This window comes from Corvus kubaryi, unplaced genomic scaffold, assembly GCF_017639235.1.
Source record: "Corvus kubaryi isolate FWS band 111438036 unplaced genomic scaffold, C.kubaryi_AGA036_p1.0 37385, whole genome shotgun sequence".
Taxonomy (NCBI): Eukaryota; Metazoa; Chordata; class Aves; order Passeriformes; family Corvidae; genus Corvus; species Corvus kubaryi.
The window spans coordinates 14,399,856-14,418,844 of record NW_024581127.1 but is presented as its reverse complement, the minus strand read 5'-3'; the positions used below and the strand labels follow the sequence as shown (position 1 = coordinate 14,418,844).

General features: G+C 42.6%; 2 protein-coding genes and 1 non-coding gene across 5 annotated transcripts in view; 2 read left to right on the top strand and 1 right to left on the bottom strand.

Moving 5' to 3' along the window:
- Window positions 1-1,919: 1,919 nt before the first annotated feature.
- RPL30 (ribosomal protein L30) lies at window positions 1,920-5,875 on the top strand. Its single transcript, XM_042035951.1, has 5 exons — window positions 1,920-2,047; window positions 2,136-2,186; window positions 3,080-3,225; window positions 4,331-4,461; window positions 5,706-5,875. The coding sequence occupies exons 2-5, from the start codon at window positions 2,166-2,168 to the stop codon at window positions 5,753-5,755; spliced, it is 348 nt and encodes a 115-aa protein (XP_041891885.1). The 5' UTR covers window positions 1,920-2,047; window positions 2,136-2,165; the 3' UTR covers window positions 5,756-5,875.
- On the top strand, window positions 5,337-5,471 carry LOC121668640. Its single transcript, XR_006017500.1, has one exon. It is a non-coding gene; the product is annotated as a small nucleolar RNA SNORA72 (small nucleolar RNA).
- Window positions 5,876-7,336: 1,461 nt separating the features above from the next.
- The window catches only part of MATN2 (matrilin 2), a 72,868-nt gene continuing 61,215 nt past the window's right edge, over window positions 7,337-18,989 (bottom strand). For 2 of the 3 annotated variants that reach the window (XM_042035946.1, XM_042035945.1), the window contains exons 21-26: window positions 18,282-18,695; window positions 15,641-15,793; window positions 11,550-11,621; window positions 10,896-11,000; window positions 10,562-10,657; window positions 7,337-7,675 (exon numbers count right to left, since the gene is read on the bottom strand). In XM_042035946.1, the coding sequence (XP_041891880.1) occupies window positions 7,623-7,675; window positions 10,562-10,657; window positions 10,896-11,000; window positions 11,550-11,621; window positions 15,641-15,793; window positions 18,282-18,695 (893 nt within the window). In that variant the 3' untranslated portion in view covers window positions 7,337-7,622. The remainder of the gene's footprint in view (window positions 7,676-10,561; window positions 10,658-10,895; window positions 11,001-11,549; window positions 11,622-15,640; window positions 15,794-18,281; window positions 18,696-18,989) is intronic. The other variant, XM_042035947.1, reaches the window with a different exon arrangement.

Genomic DNA, 18,989 nt, shown 5'->3' with positions numbered 1-18,989 from the left:
TAAGGTTGTTACCCAGAAAAAAAAAGTTTGGGATGATGGTTTGCATTTTGACCAAAGGATGCCTGTCACTGAGAAGGCCATCCTGTTGGAAATATTTTGGTAAGGTCTGTGATCATACACCAGGAAAAGGTTACCAAGGAGGTAGCCATACCTCCAGGAGAAGGGCATAGTAGTATATTGCTATAAATTATTTCCCTTATTTGAAATAAGATCTATTAATATAAGCATACTAAAATAATTGAATGCAATGTTTTGTCTCATCTTTTTAGTTTGTTGGTCCATATTCCATATTGATAAAGGCATCAAACTTCCAACAAGCACAATACATTCCCATGCTTGTGCTAACCTGGGCGAGTCTAACAAAGCTCCTACGCTAGTTTTGCAATTTCATAAGAAATATACACGCTGGGATGCCTTTCCGGTGCAGTGTGTTAAGAGCACAAAGTCACACCAGCCAGCAGACCTGCTGTCTTGTGGCTGGATCCCTGAGCATCCTCTAGAGGGATGTCACAGGCAACCCCCGCAGCTCACACTCTGAGCATCCACACTGCTCATCCCTGCAGGCGCCAGCTGAGCTGGTGCTCTCTGCTCCTCCCTGCGCCAGCCTGGGGTGCTTGTTCTAGGGTGGACAGCACTGTGGGATCGAGCACAAATGTCCTTGGCCTGAAAATGGGAGCTTCATGTCACGGCCGTGTTCCCAAACAGTGCAGTGCGTGTGTGCTCAGCGAGATGGTTTTCAAGCTGGTGGTTTCCATAGTGCACGGGGAGGCAGGAGGAGGTTTCCCTGCACTGTAACTCCGGCAGAGCCATGGCCTGAGCTGCATGGGGATGGGATGTTCTGGTGATACTCTGCCTGAAGTACTGTATTCAGCTCTGGGGTGCCCAGCACAGGAAGGACATCGACCTGTTGGACTGAGTCCACAGCAGGCCATCAAGAGGATTAGAGGGGTGGAGCACTTCTCCTATGAGGAAAGGCTGAGAGAATTGGGATTGTTCAGCCTGGAAAAGAGAAGGCTTTGGGATGACCTGATTGTGGCCTTCCAGTACCTGAAGGGAACCTACAGGAAAGATGGAGAGAGACTTTTTTTCCACAAGAGCATGTAGTGGTAGTGACAGGAAAAAGGGAATGGCTTCAAACTGAAAAGAGATTAGACACTGGGAGGAAGCTTTTTACTGTGAAGGTGGTGAAGACACTGGTACAGGTGCTGTGGATGCCCCCCAATCCCCGGGAGGTGCTCAAGGCCAGGTTGGATGGGGCTCTGAGCAATCTGGTCTAGCGGAAGATGGCACGGCAGCGGGGCTGGAACTAGATGAGCTTTAAGGCCCCTAGCAACCCAGGCTATTCTATGATTCCATAATGGGAGGCTCAGGCCGCTACGGCTCTTCCCTCATGAGCGCCTGAAACCTTCCGCTAGGCTGTGATGTGAAACACGCGTTCAAAGCCGCTCTGCTTTTGGGAGGGAGACGGCGGAGATGAGAAAAGGCAGAAGCAGTCAGCCGGCCCGAACACACCAGCTGAGCCCGCGCCGCAGCCGAGCCCCGCCCCTCCCCTCAGCCGAGCCCCGTCCCTCAGCCGAGCCCCGCCCCGCAGCCGAGCCCGCCCCTCAGCCGAGCCCGCCCCTCAGCCCAGCCCGCCCCTCAGCCCAGCCCCGCCCCGCAGCCGAGCCCCGCCCCTCAGCCGAGCCCTGTCCCTCAGCCGAGCCCTGTCCCTCAGCCCAGCCCCGCCCCGCAGCCGAGCCCCGCCCACACAGGCCAGGCCTCCTCCCTCGTTCAGCCAGGCCCCGCCCACATGCACACAGTGCCCGCCCCCGTTCAGCCAGGCCCCGCCCACATGCACACAGTGCCCGCCCTCGTTCAGCCAGGCCCCGCCCACATGCACACAGTGCCCGCCCCCGTTCAGCCAGGCCCCGCCCCGCCCCGCGGCCGACGTGGGCCGGGGCCGGGAGTGTGCGCGCGGCTCTCGCGAGAGCTGCTGTGGGGTTCGCGCGGTGCTTGTTGGGAGCTCGCTCCTTTCTGGCGGCCCGGCCATCTTGGCTGCGCGTCTGCGGTGAGCGGGGTCGGGCCGGGGGCGCGGGGGCCGCTGCGGGCGCTGCTGCCGGGTTTTGACCGCTCTCCTCCATCCCCCTGTGTTCCAGGTACCGCCCGACCCCGCGCGAGGCAGCAACATGGTGGCCGCGAAGAAGACGGTGAGTGAGAGCGGGGCCGCGCCGGGCGCACGTGGTGGCGGGGGGGTCCGGGCAGCGCCGTGGTGCGGTGGGGGGACCCCGGCATGGCCTGGGTTGGAGGCCGGGGGTGCTGGGGGGCCCTTGGGCACAGCTCGTCGCGTCCCTCAGAGCTCGGATCGTGCCCTCCTGACACTGGCCGCGCCCCTCGGCCGCTTCCCGACGGGCTCGCTGTTCTCGGGTCTCTCCCGTGCGGTGTCCCGGGGTGCTTGCAGAGCCCCTGAGGTGGTGCCGAGTTCCTAGTGCGGGTGGAGTTCAGGTTTTGGCTTTCCTGCCATGTTCTGGCCTTTCTTTAGAGTGGCTCTGATAGATCTGGGTTTGTTGTTCAAAGGTGGTGGCCTCGTCCGTGCAAATGCGCCTAATCTGTTGTGAGCATCACGCTCACGTGTTGTAATATCAATTTAGTATTGTACAGAATCACTTCTTTCTGCTGCCCCATATAACGTTGTCAGTGTGCACCCTGGGGAGAGACAGATTAAACCTGTCTTAGATTTGTAAGGCAAAAGTGGTATTTACTTGGCCTTGACCAACTGAGCTTGACAAGAGCCTGTCCGATATACGCAGATGTCACTGATTGATGTAGATAGCAGCAACAGTGCTTTGAGATGTATTTTCCTATTGTGAGAGATGGGGGTAAGAAAGAACTTTCTGAACTTGTGAAAACACAGTATCAACAACGCCCTTATCCATAAGCTTTCTTATACTCAAGTAACTGATTGGCTTTTCTTATTCCATGTTTCAGATTATAGGGAGATTATGAAAAATGCATATATTTGAAATTTCTTTAATTTTTAGTGTTCGCCATTGTTTTGAAAATTGTGAAGTAACACAATAATGCTTTTTTACTTCTTCTTCAGAAAAAGTCCCTGGAGTCCATCAACTCCAGGCTTCAGCTGGTTATGAAAAGTGGCAAATATGTGCTTGGGTACAAACAGACCCTGAAAATGATTCGTCAGGGCAAGGCCAAGTTGGTCATCCTTGCCAACAACTGTCCTGCTTTGAGGTAAGCAGATGTGTGAGAAAATAATTCTAAAATGGGCTCTTTGTACAAATGCATTTTGTGCTTTATGCTACTTTCTCCAATGACTTAAAACAGAGGACTTTGCTGGCATATTCTAGAGTGCTCTGAAATAAAAGTGACAGGTAATTTGCTGTGTAATGATTTCATGTCTAGAAGTGTCAAAATGCTTGCTGGTATTTTTCTAGCTTTCTAATTCAAAGAGTTTGGACTAGATAAAGTACTGGAAGCTTTTCACACTTGATAGCATTCACTAAGGGTGTAATGAGGCTGAATTCCCATGTTTTTCCAAAGTAGTGTATTGGAAAATAATTTTACAGCTAGGAAAACTGATAATTTATTTAAAATATTTGAAGCACATAAAATTTGCTATTGAAGTTAGTTATAAATGTGGGGTCCTGGCCAGTGAAACTGTTTTTTTGAGAATGTAATCTCTACTAATACCATGATATTTTCCTCATTGAATATCTGGGCCCTTTCTGTTGTCAAGGGATATTGACAGGCTCAAGAAAATGTAAATGTGAAACCCAGAAATTAGATACTTGAGAAATAGTAGGACTGTTACAGTAGGCAGCAATCCCAAATATTAGTGGGGATCCCAAAAGCGCTTAGGAAACATTGACTGCTAGACTCTCCTAATGGAAGTCAGAAGAGAGGGCAGTATAGATGGACTTTTTGTTTTAAATTAAAATACACAGTTCCTTTCTCAGCTAGCAACAGCTGTATCTGTTCAGCATCTGGCCACCACTGGGCATCAGCATTAACTCTCTTAGTTTATGCACTTTGGCACAGCTCCTATGGCCTTTCAGAGGTCTGCAAGTGCTGAAACTTTTTACCGTGTAGAAATGAGCCTGTGTAGGAGCAGCCTGAAGGGTTTGTTGTTACAAACCTTCAGCAGACGTCTGAGTAAAGGTTCCTGAGCCACAACCCCAGGGTGATTTTGCCTCGCAAGGAACAGATGTGTTTCTCTGGGTGGGAAGGAGAAGCATCTTAAGGTTTAAGTGTGGTAGGGGTTAAAGTTGCTCTCTCTGTATTGCAGTCAATCAGAATTGTTTGTGGGTACTGCTAACACCCAGTTTTTGGATTTCAGAAAATCAGAGATTGAGTACTACGCTATGCTTGCCAAGACTGGTGTCCATCATTATAGTGGGAACAACATTGAATTGGGCACAGCATGTGGAAAATACTACAGAGTGTGCACACTGGCCATCATCGACCCAGGTAATTCCCACCTACAGTGTAGGGACCAAATGAGGAGGTGTCTGTGGATCCTCCCTTCTCCTGTGAGTGGCAGCACTGAGCAAGGAACGAGTAGGAGTGATGACACATTTTACTGCCTTTTTCCATCAGGTTTAACACTTAATTATAATTTCCTCTGACCAAGATCCTGTTCTTCTTTTGTAAGTCTTAGGTTCTTAGAACCTGGAAGGACTGCTGCTTCTCTTTTATTGCTGAGCCCTGTGAGCATTTTGTCCACTTGTCAGTCTGTAGGGAGGTTTCTGTGTCTGAGAAGTAACTGTATGGGACCTGTTTCTGAACCCCTAAGCTAGGACATGAGCTTGCACAACATGCTGTTTACAACAGCCCTGTTGTACTGTTCTTAATCTAAGAAAAAGGATTATGACTTGTCCTGTTTCCCAGAATAATACATAGAAAAATAACCAATAGGCAGGTGAATATTCATCAAGGGATGAAAATTATATTAAACACTTCATTTTAAAACTGTAAGTTTGTATGTAGTTACTGTGGTTTGGTAGCAGTCTTTGTCCCAGAGAGTTGCTCAGATTCCTTATATAGAATGCTAAGTAGGTGACTTCCCATCCTCTTTCCAGAATGTTTTAAGAGAAGAATCAATCCCATGTTCTGTTGACCAGAATGCATACAGATGGGTTTAATGATTTCTGTAATAACTTAAACCAAATAATAGCTGTTCCCTAAGTCACAATGATTTGAATTTCCTAGTTCTTCAGAAAACTTTATTTAGCTTGCTTGTATTCAACTAGTAGCTGTAAACTTAGTTTTCAAAATGTCACTTTAAGGTTTGGTTTTGGGTGGGGTGAGAGCTGCAAGTAAATCCTAATGCTCCGTATCTAACAATGCGAATATTCTCGCTGTCCTGATATTTCTGTGATCAGGGGAGGCTAGACATTCGCTATAGTAAAACTATGCATTGTGTCCTCCAGGACTAGATTGTTGTTCTAGTACTGGCTTGGTAAATGCTGGTGACAGGTGCATAATTACTGGAAAATACTCTATTTGGATTAGAAAAACACAGTTACAAGTATTTTTTTATCAATCCATCAAAATTACTTGCTTTTTTCCTAAGCAGGCTATCTGTTGCTTTTAAGTTGTTTTCTTTTTCTAGAATCACTGTGGTGGTTTTATGGGTGGTTTTTTTTCTTATTTTTATTCCTAAAATCATCTTTCTGTGGGACCTCTTTTAACTGTACATTTTTGTTTTACAGGTGACTCTGACATCATTAGAAGCATGCCAGAACAAACCAGTGAGAAGTAAATGCTGTAAAGGTGTTATTTCTACAATAAAACTGGTTACAGATCTCTTTTAAGAAAAATTTGTATTATACCTTTGTTGGTTTTAGGGAACAAACTTTATAAATTAAGATTCATTACCGCTGCTGTGTTTCCTGTTCTGTTAAGAAATAACCTTCACGTGGCAAAATTTGCCTTTCATTCTGTAGGAGTTGTGGATCTTGAGAGGTAAGTGAAGGAAGGCTTGATCATGGCAAGTACGGTGCCAAATCCCAACTGGCTAGGGCTTCCTTTATGTTTGCTTTTGGAGTGCTAATGCAAACACAAGGCATAATGTGAGGGACAGTAGCCAATTTGGGATGTTGGTGGGGGTTCCTAAAGGGTTTACTTAAATTAAAGTAATTCACACTATTTTTACCAAGTGAATCAAGTACTAATGTGCATTATTCCCTTTGTCTTTTCCTTCCAAGAGTACATATCTGTAAAAGGGTAAACAGGATATAGCTTCTAGATGTGTAGGTGTGTAACATACACTTTCAGTAAGATACCAATTAACTTCATAAAGCAGTTTTTAAATTAGTAGCTTTTTTTTTTTTTTTTTTTTTTTAGTTTTCTGAAGATGCTGAAGACAGATAAGCTGGTGTTCTCGAGTCACAATTGCTGAGAGCATCAGTATCTTAAGAGATTTGTGCCTGTTCTGTGTGAGACCATGACTGCAGGATGTTCCTTATTACTAGGGATTGTTAAATGAAGTGCCAGTGCTTTTCTGACATGTGGTGAAAGAAACACCTCATGAAAATCAGAAGGCACCTGTAACCTCACAATTCCAAAGTACGAGGTACCTGTCAAAGCTTGCTGTTGGGTATCCATGCACGCTCATCAGCTTATCTGAGATCACTTAATCACTTCAGTTCTGTTGCAACTACTTCTGCTATAAAATGGATGAAGCTGTGTGTTGCCATTTGGAGATAGTCAAGAGGCAAACTCCAGTGTGTGTCAAAGCAAAAGAGGAAGTGCTGGTGTCTTTACCTATTAAACCACAAATCCAGATGAGTTGCAGCCAGGGGGAGGGAGTGAGACTTAAAGACACTTCAGTTGGCGACAATAGAAGCAATTTGCTGGGTTTGGTTGTGTTTTAGTGTTTGAGAAACAGGTGTGCAGCTAGGTGAATTGACCAAATAATGCTTTCAGAATTAATATATTACTTGCATTCAGGAAAGAGAATCTGAATACTGACCAAAGGACAGCAGGGAGAAGTTGGATAGTCTGGTCATGATAAGAAAAAGTTCTTGAAACCTCAGGTTGTGATGCCCTGATAATCCAGCAGACTTCCCACTTTAAACATTTACTTTCATCACAGTTTAAACACAGAATTTGTATTTTTACTTCCTCCTGATTTCAGTACTGATTTCAAACTCTTGTTTGAAGAATCCAAGTCAAGCCTAATGGCTGTGAATGCTGTCCCACTTGTTCTGTGTATTTATGTATACATAAAACTATATATATACACACAGACTGTGCATAAAATACTAAGAGGGGAGGAGGGAAATACAGAAAAGAAAGCCAAATAAATTCATTCCCTAAAATTACTTCAAAACATGGGAGGTTTCACTTCAAAAAATAACAGCATTTTATTATTTTGCATAGCTTATTTCAGTTGTTCTGCTTAATTAGAACTTTTGCTAGTTACTAAATTGTTTATATAAAATTTCAACATTTCTTATTTGCTCAATGCAAGACAGAACACATGGTGTATAGATGCAAGGATCCAAAATATTCTTTTCAACTTCAGACACAAAGATTTGTTATTTTACTTTGAACCAGTTTACGAAAATAGCTCTGACAGGTCTGTATGTATAAATATACAGTGTAGCATACACTTAAAATTCTGATCAGTATTTTAGCCTGTTTTCCAAGTCTTCCATTCTCTTCGTCATTTCTTCCAGTAGATAAAAGTTAAGGAAAGAGAGCTACTGATAGGATGCACTAATAGAAAAAGTCAGCTGCCTGATTGCTATGGTCCATAAGCATTTTCTTGTTTCTCCTCTGACTCCCAGTAGTTTCTTATATGATATTCCCCTGTATTTTGTTATGATTTGATGAGCTGAGTTGAGAAAGCTGTGTGAAGCCCCATTCCTTAACAGGCATATCTTAACATGGAGTTCAGACTGCAGCTTATTAAAAAGGCTGGTTCTGAAAATGGATTGCTTTTCTCTCTTTTACAGGGAAGATTAATATTTACCTAGTTAGTGCTGTTTAAAAAATGTTTCACTTAATCACAGGGAAAACTGCATGTAACTAACAGTAGATCATAAAACTATGGGGCTCTGAGACCCCAGTAAGAAGTCTGTCTGCTCCTCATGATCTGCTTCTGCCCACATTTGTGATGGTGGTTTCCAGACAAATGTGGAATAGAATGCAACAAACTCCATGGCATCTAGGGCTGGTTCCATTTCCAGTAAGAAGCTGTAGCAAAGCAAAGTAGTGTACAGCATCCCTTTCCTGATCAGCACTCCCAGTTGGCAGGAATTCTGTCTGCTGCAGGAAGAGGTTGGACCAATAGCATTTACTTCAGCATCTCTCTCCGAGTGCCATGGAAAGGCTGCAGCCAGGGGAAGCTGAGAGGAAGAGGAGGCCTGTCATCAAGGGAAAACTGAAGGCACTGAGATCTACCTCAGAAGGATGAATTTGCTGCATCCCATTCCTTGCTTGTTTGACTAGGGTCTTGATTTCAACATCTTAAGGTCTTACATAAGGGAAGATAGAGAACTGGGCATATAAATTGGGATCTTGGCATGTTGCTGTTAGGAATTTTTTGGGGCAGACAGGCAAACTGGCCTCTTGAGTTTGGCCAGAACAGCCACATGTACTATGTCCCCCCACTGACAGCAGGAGAATCTCTTGCTAGTAAGAGTGGGTATCCTGCTTCTGTGGGTGTCCAGTCTGCCTGGACATGGGGTTTGGTAATTTCTCATCTGTCTGCTGCAGCAAGGATTACTCTGTGCATAGGAGCACCATGTGAACAGCATTCTCTTCAACAACTGTATTTCTCAAGTGTTCACAGAGGCAAAGTTCAAGCAGTGAAACTGCACTCAACCACTGATAGAAGTTAATGTGGTTGGACACAAAAGAGTTTGGACTGGTCCCTCTAAGTTTGTATTGTGTAACTGGAGCTACTTTTGTAGCCAGTTCTTGGTCCCCCACCTCTCAGATATCTGGATGAGGGGTCTGCAGTTATCAAGAACTAATGTATCATCTCCCACTTGAGCTGCTCTTGAAATAAGGCAGAGAAATGATGTTTCTAATAAAGAGGAAACTGGATGGTTCATACTCTGTTCAAAGCAGTGCCTGCACAGCGCTCTGAGAAAGTGCTTAGCACTGTTCCTATCAGAATTCCTAGTCTCTGGCTCAGTGTTGACAGGTTTTCATCACCTTGAGTCCTTGGAGTAGAAATCACAGGGTTGCCTGGTCAAATGGTAAAGCAAAAAACCACATGTTGATAAGCTGCTAAGCTTAGCAACTAAATTCTTTGATTCTGAGTAAGCCCGGAGTTCCTCATAGCCCAGCTGCAGGAGATTACAGTAAAGTGCTTCTCCTGAAGGGGCAAGAATTGGTCTCCTTTCTTGTTGGCATGCAGGTTGGAACTCTGTCATGCAACACTTAAGGGTGTGGGAAATTACCTAGAATGTTTTCTCTGAAGTCGTCTGGAGAAGTCCTGTCAGAGAAGTACGTATGTTGATGAGAATTTGAAACGCCTAGCAATAACTTTACATGACAGCTTTCTCCTCTTTTATGAAATCTGCTTTGCATGGAGTAATTTAATCAAGTTAGAACATAATTCTTTAAAGTGTCTACCAAAGGATTCACTTGGGAAGGTGAGAGAGGCTGGCTGCTGCAGGGAAGGTCTGAACTGGTAGGCAACGTATCTGCATCAGGTTACCAGCCACCAGGGCTCTGCTTGCCTTACTCTGGACAGACTGTTCACAGGTACCTCGGTCTGAAGCTGTGCTTGTCTAGGAAGCACACAGCTACGAGCTGTTGACATCACTGCACTCTTCTGTACAGATAATGAGGGCTTACTGCTCTCGTACAGTTACAGAACTCAGGTAGAAGATGGGATGTCGTACTATTTATTTGATCAGAAGCAGCTTTCATGAAGAAAACAGGAATTTGCTGCATAAATACTGCATGATGAGTTGTATTGCCAGTTTGCTGCTGTTGTTTCCTGAGATGTGGTGGATGTTACAGGTAGTGTAAAGGCTGCTGTACTAACATCTCCCTTGAAAAAAACAGACTAACTGGGGGGCAGAAGCTACTGATTTGCACTTTGTTAAGTTTTATCTGCATTTCTTTTAATGCAAGATCAACCAAACCTGAGTACTCTTTTCTCTTCATCTGGAGTATGGTTATAAATGATTCACTGCATCTGGTGCCTTACCAAGTAGTTCAGAAGGGAAACATCTTCTGTACTCTGACACCTGTAGCCAGTAAATGCTATTTCAGTACCATCTGAAGAAGTAACCCAAAGCAAAGTGTGTTAGTCTTGAATTTGACCAGCCCTTTCTTTGCTGTCCCTGAATGTGTTTTACTGTTAGGGGTTATTAAAATTCAAGATCCTTATTAATATTTTACTCCCTTCTATGAAGCAGAAGCAGATTAAAAGTCTTAAAGGCCTTGCTTCTTGGAAACTATCTATTATGTAGTTTAGATTTTCATTACAATGAACTCATTTTAGCTATGGACACAGTTTAGACAATGCAAAAAAATTTAGTTTGTTTTAACCTGTCTTTCTTATATTACATGTAAAAAGCCAGTTACTCAGAAAGGATATATCGCTGGGTGAGTTTTCTTACTTCACTGGTTGCATAGTTCTGGAATGTCACGAGGTTTTCACATTTGCACTGGTCGTTATCTTTTGAAGCTTTTGCTGAAAAACAGAAACACTTAGGCATAGGCTAAATGCTGAACAAATTGAATAGAATGGGGAGGAAATGACAAGGAATTATAAATGCAGAGCAGGTTTAATACAGCTTCCTGTTCTCAAAACAGGTCGACATCCAAAGGGTGAGGCAGATTCTGTCAGTACTGGAAAACAGTACACAATATGTAGTCCCATATATTCAAAGAACAGTCTGGATTATTCTAAACAAAGGTAACATGATTACCTGTTGTTGAGTGAATGTGACTGTCTTCAAAAAGATACTTGTGGTGTACTGCAAGATGTGGACAGTCAATGACATCTGTGATGGCTATTGTGGTTGATTCAGGTCCTGCAGGAAACCCCCCAAAAGTCTAAAAATCAAACCCACTAAATTATAATTTTATTTTGTTTTCTACTCACATGCAGAGTTCTCCTTAATTAGTAAATAATCTCACTAATTGCAGTGAGGATCATTCAAGGAAAGGACTAGGGATACAAAGATGTGAAGGAACCAAGCTGTTAGGCTGTATTTACTGTATACGTGATTTAAGTTGTGGGTTGCAGAACTGAAAGGGAATTGTGAAGGTTTCTGTGAGAAACAGAAGTGATTGAAAGCTAAACATGCTTAAAGTGTCAAGCACAGTGTTGAACTACAAGGTTTCCCATGAAGCATTTCATTTGGATGGTGTAAGAAGCATGCAGCCATGCTTTGTTACAGTGAATCTCTGTTCTTTGTGCTGCAGAAAGGAGGGTGACTGGGAGGGGTGAGGAGACAGGAACGTGGGATGAACCACTTTGGCTGAATCATGAGGGTTCTCTACAGAAGGCAGCATGAAGAGGCAACTTAGCAGTGACTGGGGACACAGCAGGACAGGACACTTGAGTTAAAACAGCCAACCTGAAGGCTGTGGACCAGTCTTACGAAGCCTCCCAGATGATGCATCCTGCTGGTGAGGTGACTCTTTCAAGGCTGGTAGATAGAAATCGCCAAAGGAAATGATATCACAAAAGGAGCAATAAAAATATTCACATTCTGTAGAAATGGAGATGTTTCTTGCCAGTAACTTGGTGTTTGTCTCTCATAACACATGGAGAATGCCTCATACCTGTGCAATTTAGAAGAGGTCCGGTGTTGATGGAAACTCCAGGACTTGCCCTTCAACTCAGACTATCAGAGGAACTCTTCCAAAACCAGAAGTGATTATTTAATAATAGTGAAGCAATCTGAAATGACAGCAATCTACTTTGTGTCCTATAGTGAAAATTCTTTCATGTTTCATTATAATCCATCATCCTTTGGGATGAACTGAATAAGAATAAGAACTTCTTGGAGAAAGAAAAAGTTTCTTCAGTTTTCTTCTTTATGATCAGAAACCTTGATCAGGGAGTTGGGAGTTTCTAGATGAGAAGTGTGCAGTAGAGTCTATTTGATACACTACAGTTTTAAGCAAAAATATACATTTCTAATTCATGAAGCACCGCCTTTAAAAGGTAAGGATTTATTTCAGAGTCCACCCCCCGATCTTTTTAGTCAAGAGATTGAGAAGAAACAAACAACTGTATGATTTGAGGTAGAACGTCAGTCGTTGTGTGCCCTGCCCCTTTCTTGCCGCCAGAGGGCAGTGTGGGGGCAGCTTCGGTTCCTTAGGAATGGGTCTTTTACTAGGAAATGAACACCTTCGACTGACTGGAGCCCTTCGTGGCCCAGATAAGCTGAAGAGGAGGTATTTAACAACTGCACGACTTGACCGATGGTGCAGGGTGGATGGAGCATCTAGGACACGCTCCCTGCTCTGGAACCCAGAGCTCTTTCCCTGAAAGTGAATGTGTGAGGGTAGAAGGTGACAGTGCAAACTCTCCTGATACTGCATGAATATGCAGCAGGGAGATGGAAGATGCTTCTGTGACATCCAGGTTTGCTATAACTATTAGGATGGCTGCTGGTTTACTCAGTTTTGATAGATGCACAATAATATACAGCTGTGCTAAGTTGCACTGGGAAGGAGATGAGGCTCTCTTGAGTGGAGGTTGGAATTAGTGAGCATGAATATCAGGGAAAAACAGATGAGTGGTTGAATAAGACCAGAGATCAGGCAGCAGAACTACAATCTTTATCTGTATATAGATATATATATCTCAGTCTGCATGGGAACCAGCTGCTGGAAGGAACTCAGATTTTGGACGAGAGTTCAGGGCAGAGAGGTGTGGGATGAGATCACAAGGGAATGAAACAAACTAGAAGTGGAGTCTAGCTGAAGGATGATCAGGTGGGAACATGGATGGTGAAGATTTCTGTTGTAGGAGAGATGAAACAGGTAAGATGAATCTTGAGTGTTTGACCCTGGGTAATGACTTGCTCTAGAAGTTGTTCAGGAGCTGCAAGCTAATGAGGGGGTTGTTTAGGAAGGGCAGAGGAACTGACCTGAAATGTTTGAGCTTTGGACACATGGCAGATATGGACAGAAAGTTAGGGACAGAAAAAAACAGAGATGCACTGGTAGAGGTGTGGCAGGAGGTCTCCAGTATAGGGTGGGAATTGGGCGTTTCAGAAACTGCTCTTCAGGCTTCAGAAGCTGGTGTTGGGGCTCTAAGATTTGTAATCTCATTGCCTTTGTGCAGCTGAATAAACACACAAGTGGTGACAGAGACTGATCACCCTGAATCCCTTGGTGTAGTCAGTGCAATGAATAAATTTGTTCGGGAACAATGCTGAAGTTGGATGTTCGTTTTTAGTGTTCTGTTTCATAACAAAACACAAGTAATTTGTTAGAAGGAGCCTGTGAGAAAGTGTGATCAAAAGCAGTGTCTGAATATTTGCTGAACTGATAACAATCTGCAATTTGGAAGGAAAACAGAATGTTAACCAGCTGGCTGCTGAGTACTGTCATCTGATCAGGGCTGGGGTCTTGTGACAAAAATAGTATATGACCATGTAATTAAAAGCTCCCATAATGCACATGCTCAGAACAGGGGTGAAGCTGCAATCATATTGAGTGCATATTATGTATGACATTGCCAGAGCCTCGTTAGTGCTTCCAGTCAGATGAGAAATTAACATTAACCAAGGCAATGAATGGGAGCCTTCCGACTGAATTCCTCTTAATAAGAGGCAAGAGAGAAAAAACCCCTCCTTTTTTTGCCTTTACTACTAGTCATCAAGAATAATTAATAGTAATCAACAGCTATTCTACAAGGCAGATGCTTTCTTGCAGAATGAAAGAAAAAGGCCTTACCCCCAAAAAAACATTTGGAGGGCTCCTGCTTTAGTTGGAAACATGCATTACATCCACAGCTGGGACTAAGGATGAGAGGCTTTGTCAGTGGAGTCCATGAGGTTCACAGGATCTCCCACTGTCCTCACAGGCTGGAGTGTCAGAAGACCTCAGCTAAGGATGAAGGCTGGAGTAAATATAAAGGTTACTGCTATTGCAAAGAAAGAGAAAAATTGGGCTGTAGACAACAGAAGGTATAAAAAAAAAAAAACAACTTTCAGATTGTGTAACAGGTTTGGAGGCAGAATTTCCAGTGGAGTGAGTTGATGAGTAATAGGCAGTCCTGGAGTGTCCAGAAAAACAAGGCTTTGTCAGTCCTCAGTTGACAGGTGTGAGGCATTCACTGCCTGTTGTTGAGAGAGGGGGAGGACAGTGCTGCCCAGTTACCAGCGGTGTAGACAAGAAACTGCCACAGAGGGGCAGGATCTACTTATTTTTTCATGTTGTAAATAATGTAGTTAAAAGGAAAAAAAAAATGGTGATTTCTAACCACTGTTGTGGGTACCTGAAGGATGCATTTCCATCGCTGAGCTCTGGGGTTTGCTAATCAGTGAGAATTATTATACTGGGGTTTGCTAATGAGTGAGAATTATTGTTCTGGCTGCCGGATAGTTTTGGCTTTGGCATCTCCAAGAGCTTTTAAGATGACATGCTGTCATCAGAAGATTATCTGCCTGATAAGGTTAATTGAACTGACTTGGTTTTATGTTATCATAGTATTAATTATTTCAGAAAGATGAAACTAGGACTTCTTAGGACTGAAAGACAAAGAGTATGCAAGAAGAAGCTAAGAAACATCCTCAAAGTCTTTTACAGATTCTTATTTGAGATCTGTATAAAGAAATGTCCTGCAGCTAATTTTATATAGTAATGTTAAAGAAGAAAAAAGAGCAAAACCTGTTTGCATTTAATTCCGAGAAAAACAACCAGATAAAAGCTAGTGAAAATTAAATAATCTTGCACAATTCTAGTCCCATGACTAACATCATTCCATGTGTTGTTTCTGAATTTTGCTTCAGGTACCAGTTTGAATGTACAAAAACTACTGAGTCTTGGGAATGTGTGAGTGGCAGAGATATGCTGTTCTCTCTCTGGCTGAATAGCTTTCATCCCATCTCAAATTCCCCCTTCCCCTTGCAAAACTTCATCTGGGAATGTTTATATACAAGCTGTTTGCTCCAGAGTGAAGAAGGGTGCTTTCTGAAAAAAACCTTCCACATTTGTGTAGCAAAACTCAGAGCTTATGCATAACTGAAATCCACTCTTTGTAGGTGTGAATATATGTTCAATGAACTATTTTTCATTTTCTATAACTACACACAACAGCTCTTGATGATTTATTTTGCTGTGGTTTAGGTTTTTGCTGTTGGTCTTGGGAATTTTTTTTTATTCTCATTAAGGTATTACAAATCCCTGCTTATTTTCCCACATTCCTAATGAAATAGATCATGTTTATTTGGTGGAGTGGGGTTCACTGCGTGGCTAACTTAACTGTAGAAACAGAAAAGAGAAGGAGCAATTGATTCTTCTAGGCATAGAATTGTACATCTTATGCAACCTTTATGAAAATAAAGGGAAGATAATCACTAATACATTTACCCACTGATGGATTAATGGTATATATTCTTCACATATTAAAGGGCAGAAAAATCCAAAAAGCAAAACACCTGTAAACATTCAGTTCTCGTCTATCTCAAGGGATATGGAATTTTGTTACCTGCACAGATTTGAGCTCTTAGCTCTTCACTTATGTCCTCCAGAGCTGTGAAATCCTCAGCATAGAAGAGATGTTTATATGATGGCTCAGAAGCAATTTCCAGCAGTTCTTCCTCAATTGCTTTTCCTATTCCAATGGCATAGATGATTATACCTAGATTCAAAAGAAATTGCACATATTTATTATTCAGCAGTTCTAATTCTAAGCACTTGTTAATCCATGAAAGGAAAATATGAGAGAAAGGGAGACCACAAGAAATGCATATTCTATGTAACTTCAAAATAAGTGAAGAGGCTTAATATGCTTTAATTACTCGCTGTTAGTTGTAATTACACTATAACACAGTTTTTGTGTTAAAGAGATGATACTTGCTTGGCCACTACTGATAGTAAATGGTCCCAGAAGGAGTATTACAATCCAAGAGAATTGCACAGCTCAGCCTCACAATTGCACTGCAAGTCCCTGGTTTGTGTGTGTCTGTAGGGTCTATGCAATGCAGCAAATTACTGGGCTGATGGGAACACCTGCCACATATTAGCAGATGGGGCAGAATCTTGAAAGATGGCAGTAATTTTTCAGAAAAATGCTTAAGTGTTTCATTGAAATCCTCAGAGCACATTGAGACTCAATTCTTGCTCTCTAAGGGGCACTAACAGGCTGGAAGGCCCACTCAAGAGGGTAAGAATAGGAAAACAAACAATTTGTGGGGCTAGGAAGGAAAGAGCCTTACAACAGGGATGCTCAGGACAAGTATTTCCACAGCAGAGGTGCTAGGGAGAAGGTAAGTGAGGATGTGTAGTTTTCTTAACCCTGGAAGCCAGAAGAAGGAAGTGGTTCAGAGCCCTCTCACCAGATAGATTTTAAACAAGCAATAACTACAAAGCAGAAATCTTCAATAACTTCTTTTTCAGCAGTTATTTTTTTATGCTCATGAGCATATGATCTGATATAACATTTCTCTTTACATCAGTTCTGGCTTAGAAAGTGTCCACTACTAGTACTGATTTTGTGATTCATAATACAGCTATGAGGTTCACAGGTCTTTTATACAATTCAAGAGAAGAAGATGCCTTCTCTGGTTGGTTTCAGATAAAACTTGGGATGAGGAGGTTTGATATCTTTATTTAACATAGGGTAATAGCTGCTGCACAGTTACTCAGTCACAACTTTTAACCTTTTTGCTGAAGAATCATGGGCCTGATAATATTACAAAATACACATTTAACAAGTTTTTAACTTTTAACATAAATATCTCCTTACTTTTCTTCATGAATCTGCCTACCATTGCACTTTAGCCAGGAAAGGAAAATGTTCAACAGAAGCTGATTCAATGTAATGAATGCACCAGTCAATGCTGAAGTTTGTTGCTATTTAAAGACTTGGGGATATCAGTGATAAAGTCAAGGTCCATTTCATATTGAGCTTTACTCTATCAGCTATGCTGCAATTACACAGGGGATGAGTTTGGCTTGTAGCATTGCAGAGCCAGTGTAAGCAGTCCAGAGCTGAGGTTTCATTCAGCAAATAAGAAAGCTGGCTTGTACTTCGTTCCTACTTCTGTAAATCCTCCATGCAATCTCAAACATCCCACTAGTAAGCCTCTAAATGTTTTTGGGGTTTTTTAAGTTATTTTAAAACCCACTTTATCTTTCATTGTAATGACACTCTTGTTAGCACATGCCCTTCTCATATCCTTGGATGTTTTTCCCGTTTCTCCTTACAGAGAGGTATTGGTCCTACATAATGCTCTACTAATCATGTAACAAATTCTGATTGATAGGTCATATCAATAAAATGAGCACAGAAAAAAAGATGTGCAGAATCTTTTAAAGTCTGGCTATTTTCTCTGTGTTGTGGCCCATCAGCCATGGTTCTTAAAGCAGTTTCTAATAAAATTTAAAAAAAAAAATTTGCGAAGAAGAAGGGGATAGTTTATTTTCTTGACAAGTTTTGAAAATTTTCAGTTGACTTGGCTAAACAGATGAAAAGTTTCTGATTTGTGGTACAGGTGTCCTAGAGGATGGATTTCTGCCCAAACATATTAGAAATTAAAAATCACCAGTTTTCAGTCACATTTCAGCACATAGGCATGTAGAAACAGTAGGATAGACAGCACTACAGCTATATTCTTTCAAAAAGAGTCATCTTCCTTCCAGAACACCATTAGCACTATAAAACTGGTTAAAAGTAAAGAATATGCCCTGTAAACAAAAATATAGCCAATTATTACCCTAGTATTTCTCACAAGAATAGATTTCTGTATTTTGAAGAGACAGCTTAGGGTTTCTTTTATTGTTTTCCTAGAATTTTTGATGAAGTTCCCAGGTCTCTGTATCAAATGTCTACCCTTAGTGGATACGTTCAGGGCACTCAGGGCATGCCAGGTGGGTGGCACCACTACCTCTGGTGAGACATTCCCTATGGGTCCTGCTCTAGGGATGATGCACATCCACAAGGGCAGCAAAGGCCCTTGTGAACACAGAGGTCTGATGTGCAGGACAGTGGTCACTGTACTGGCCAGACTGCTGTGGCAAACACTCTCTCGATTAGCACACACCATAGCACATCCAAACTGTTACTACATCTTATTTCTAACAATTTTTGCCTTTTAGAATGAGACACCAAAAACATCTCCACTTACCACGTTGCTTTGCTCTGGTAGCCCACTCAGAGACCTCATCCTGGGCTCGTCCATCCGTAAACACAATGGAGATTCGAGGGACATTTGCTGAAAATGGTCTTGCTCCTTCTGTTTCTGTGAAGCTTCTCTCACACATTTGCCTCAGCGCCAGTCCTGTCATGGAACCTCGACCCATGTATTTCATTTGTGACACAGCTTTCTTCATGTCTTTGGCTGAGCTGAACTGCTTTAATGTAAACTCTGTACGAACCTCAGTGGAATACTGAAGCAAACCAACTCGAGCAGCTTTGGGTGAAATCTCAAGTGTATCCAAGATTCCTGAGACAAATTGTTTTACACTTTCAAAATTATCCTCTCCAAGACTTTTTGATCCATCAATCACAAACACCAGGTCAACTGGGCCTTCAGTGCATCCTGTGAAATGAGCAGCAGAGTGTTCAGATCAAGAAAAAACTCCACTAAGCTGGGAAAGGGATCCAGATACCCTGGAAAAAGCTCAGAGATCGTCTAAAGTACCCTGATCCTGGCTCATCCTACTGTGCCAGTGTGTCTGAAGATGTTGTGTACAGGCTGTATCAAAAGCTAAGAGTGTGCCTGTGACTGAGAATTTAACAAAAATATCATCACAGTGAATATTTACTGAGATTTTTCTGCTTTGCAGATGTACTAGTTTGAAAACAAACCAGTGGGAGGCACTAAGTCAGAATA

What these genes read in the sequence shown, in the direction of transcription:
- RPL30 (XM_042035951.1), top strand. Translation starts at nt 2,166, where the DNA reads ATGGTGGCCGCGAAGAAGACG. An exon ending in TGGTGGCCGCGAAGAAGACG is followed by an intron (nt 2,187 to 3,079) that starts GTGAGTGAGAGC and finishes CTTCTTCTTCAG; the next exon opens with AAAAAGTCCCTGGAGTCCAT. An exon ending in ACTGGCCATCATCGACCCAG is followed by an intron (nt 4,462 to 5,705) that starts GTAATTCCCACC and finishes TTTGTTTTACAG; the next exon opens with GTGACTCTGACATCATTAGA.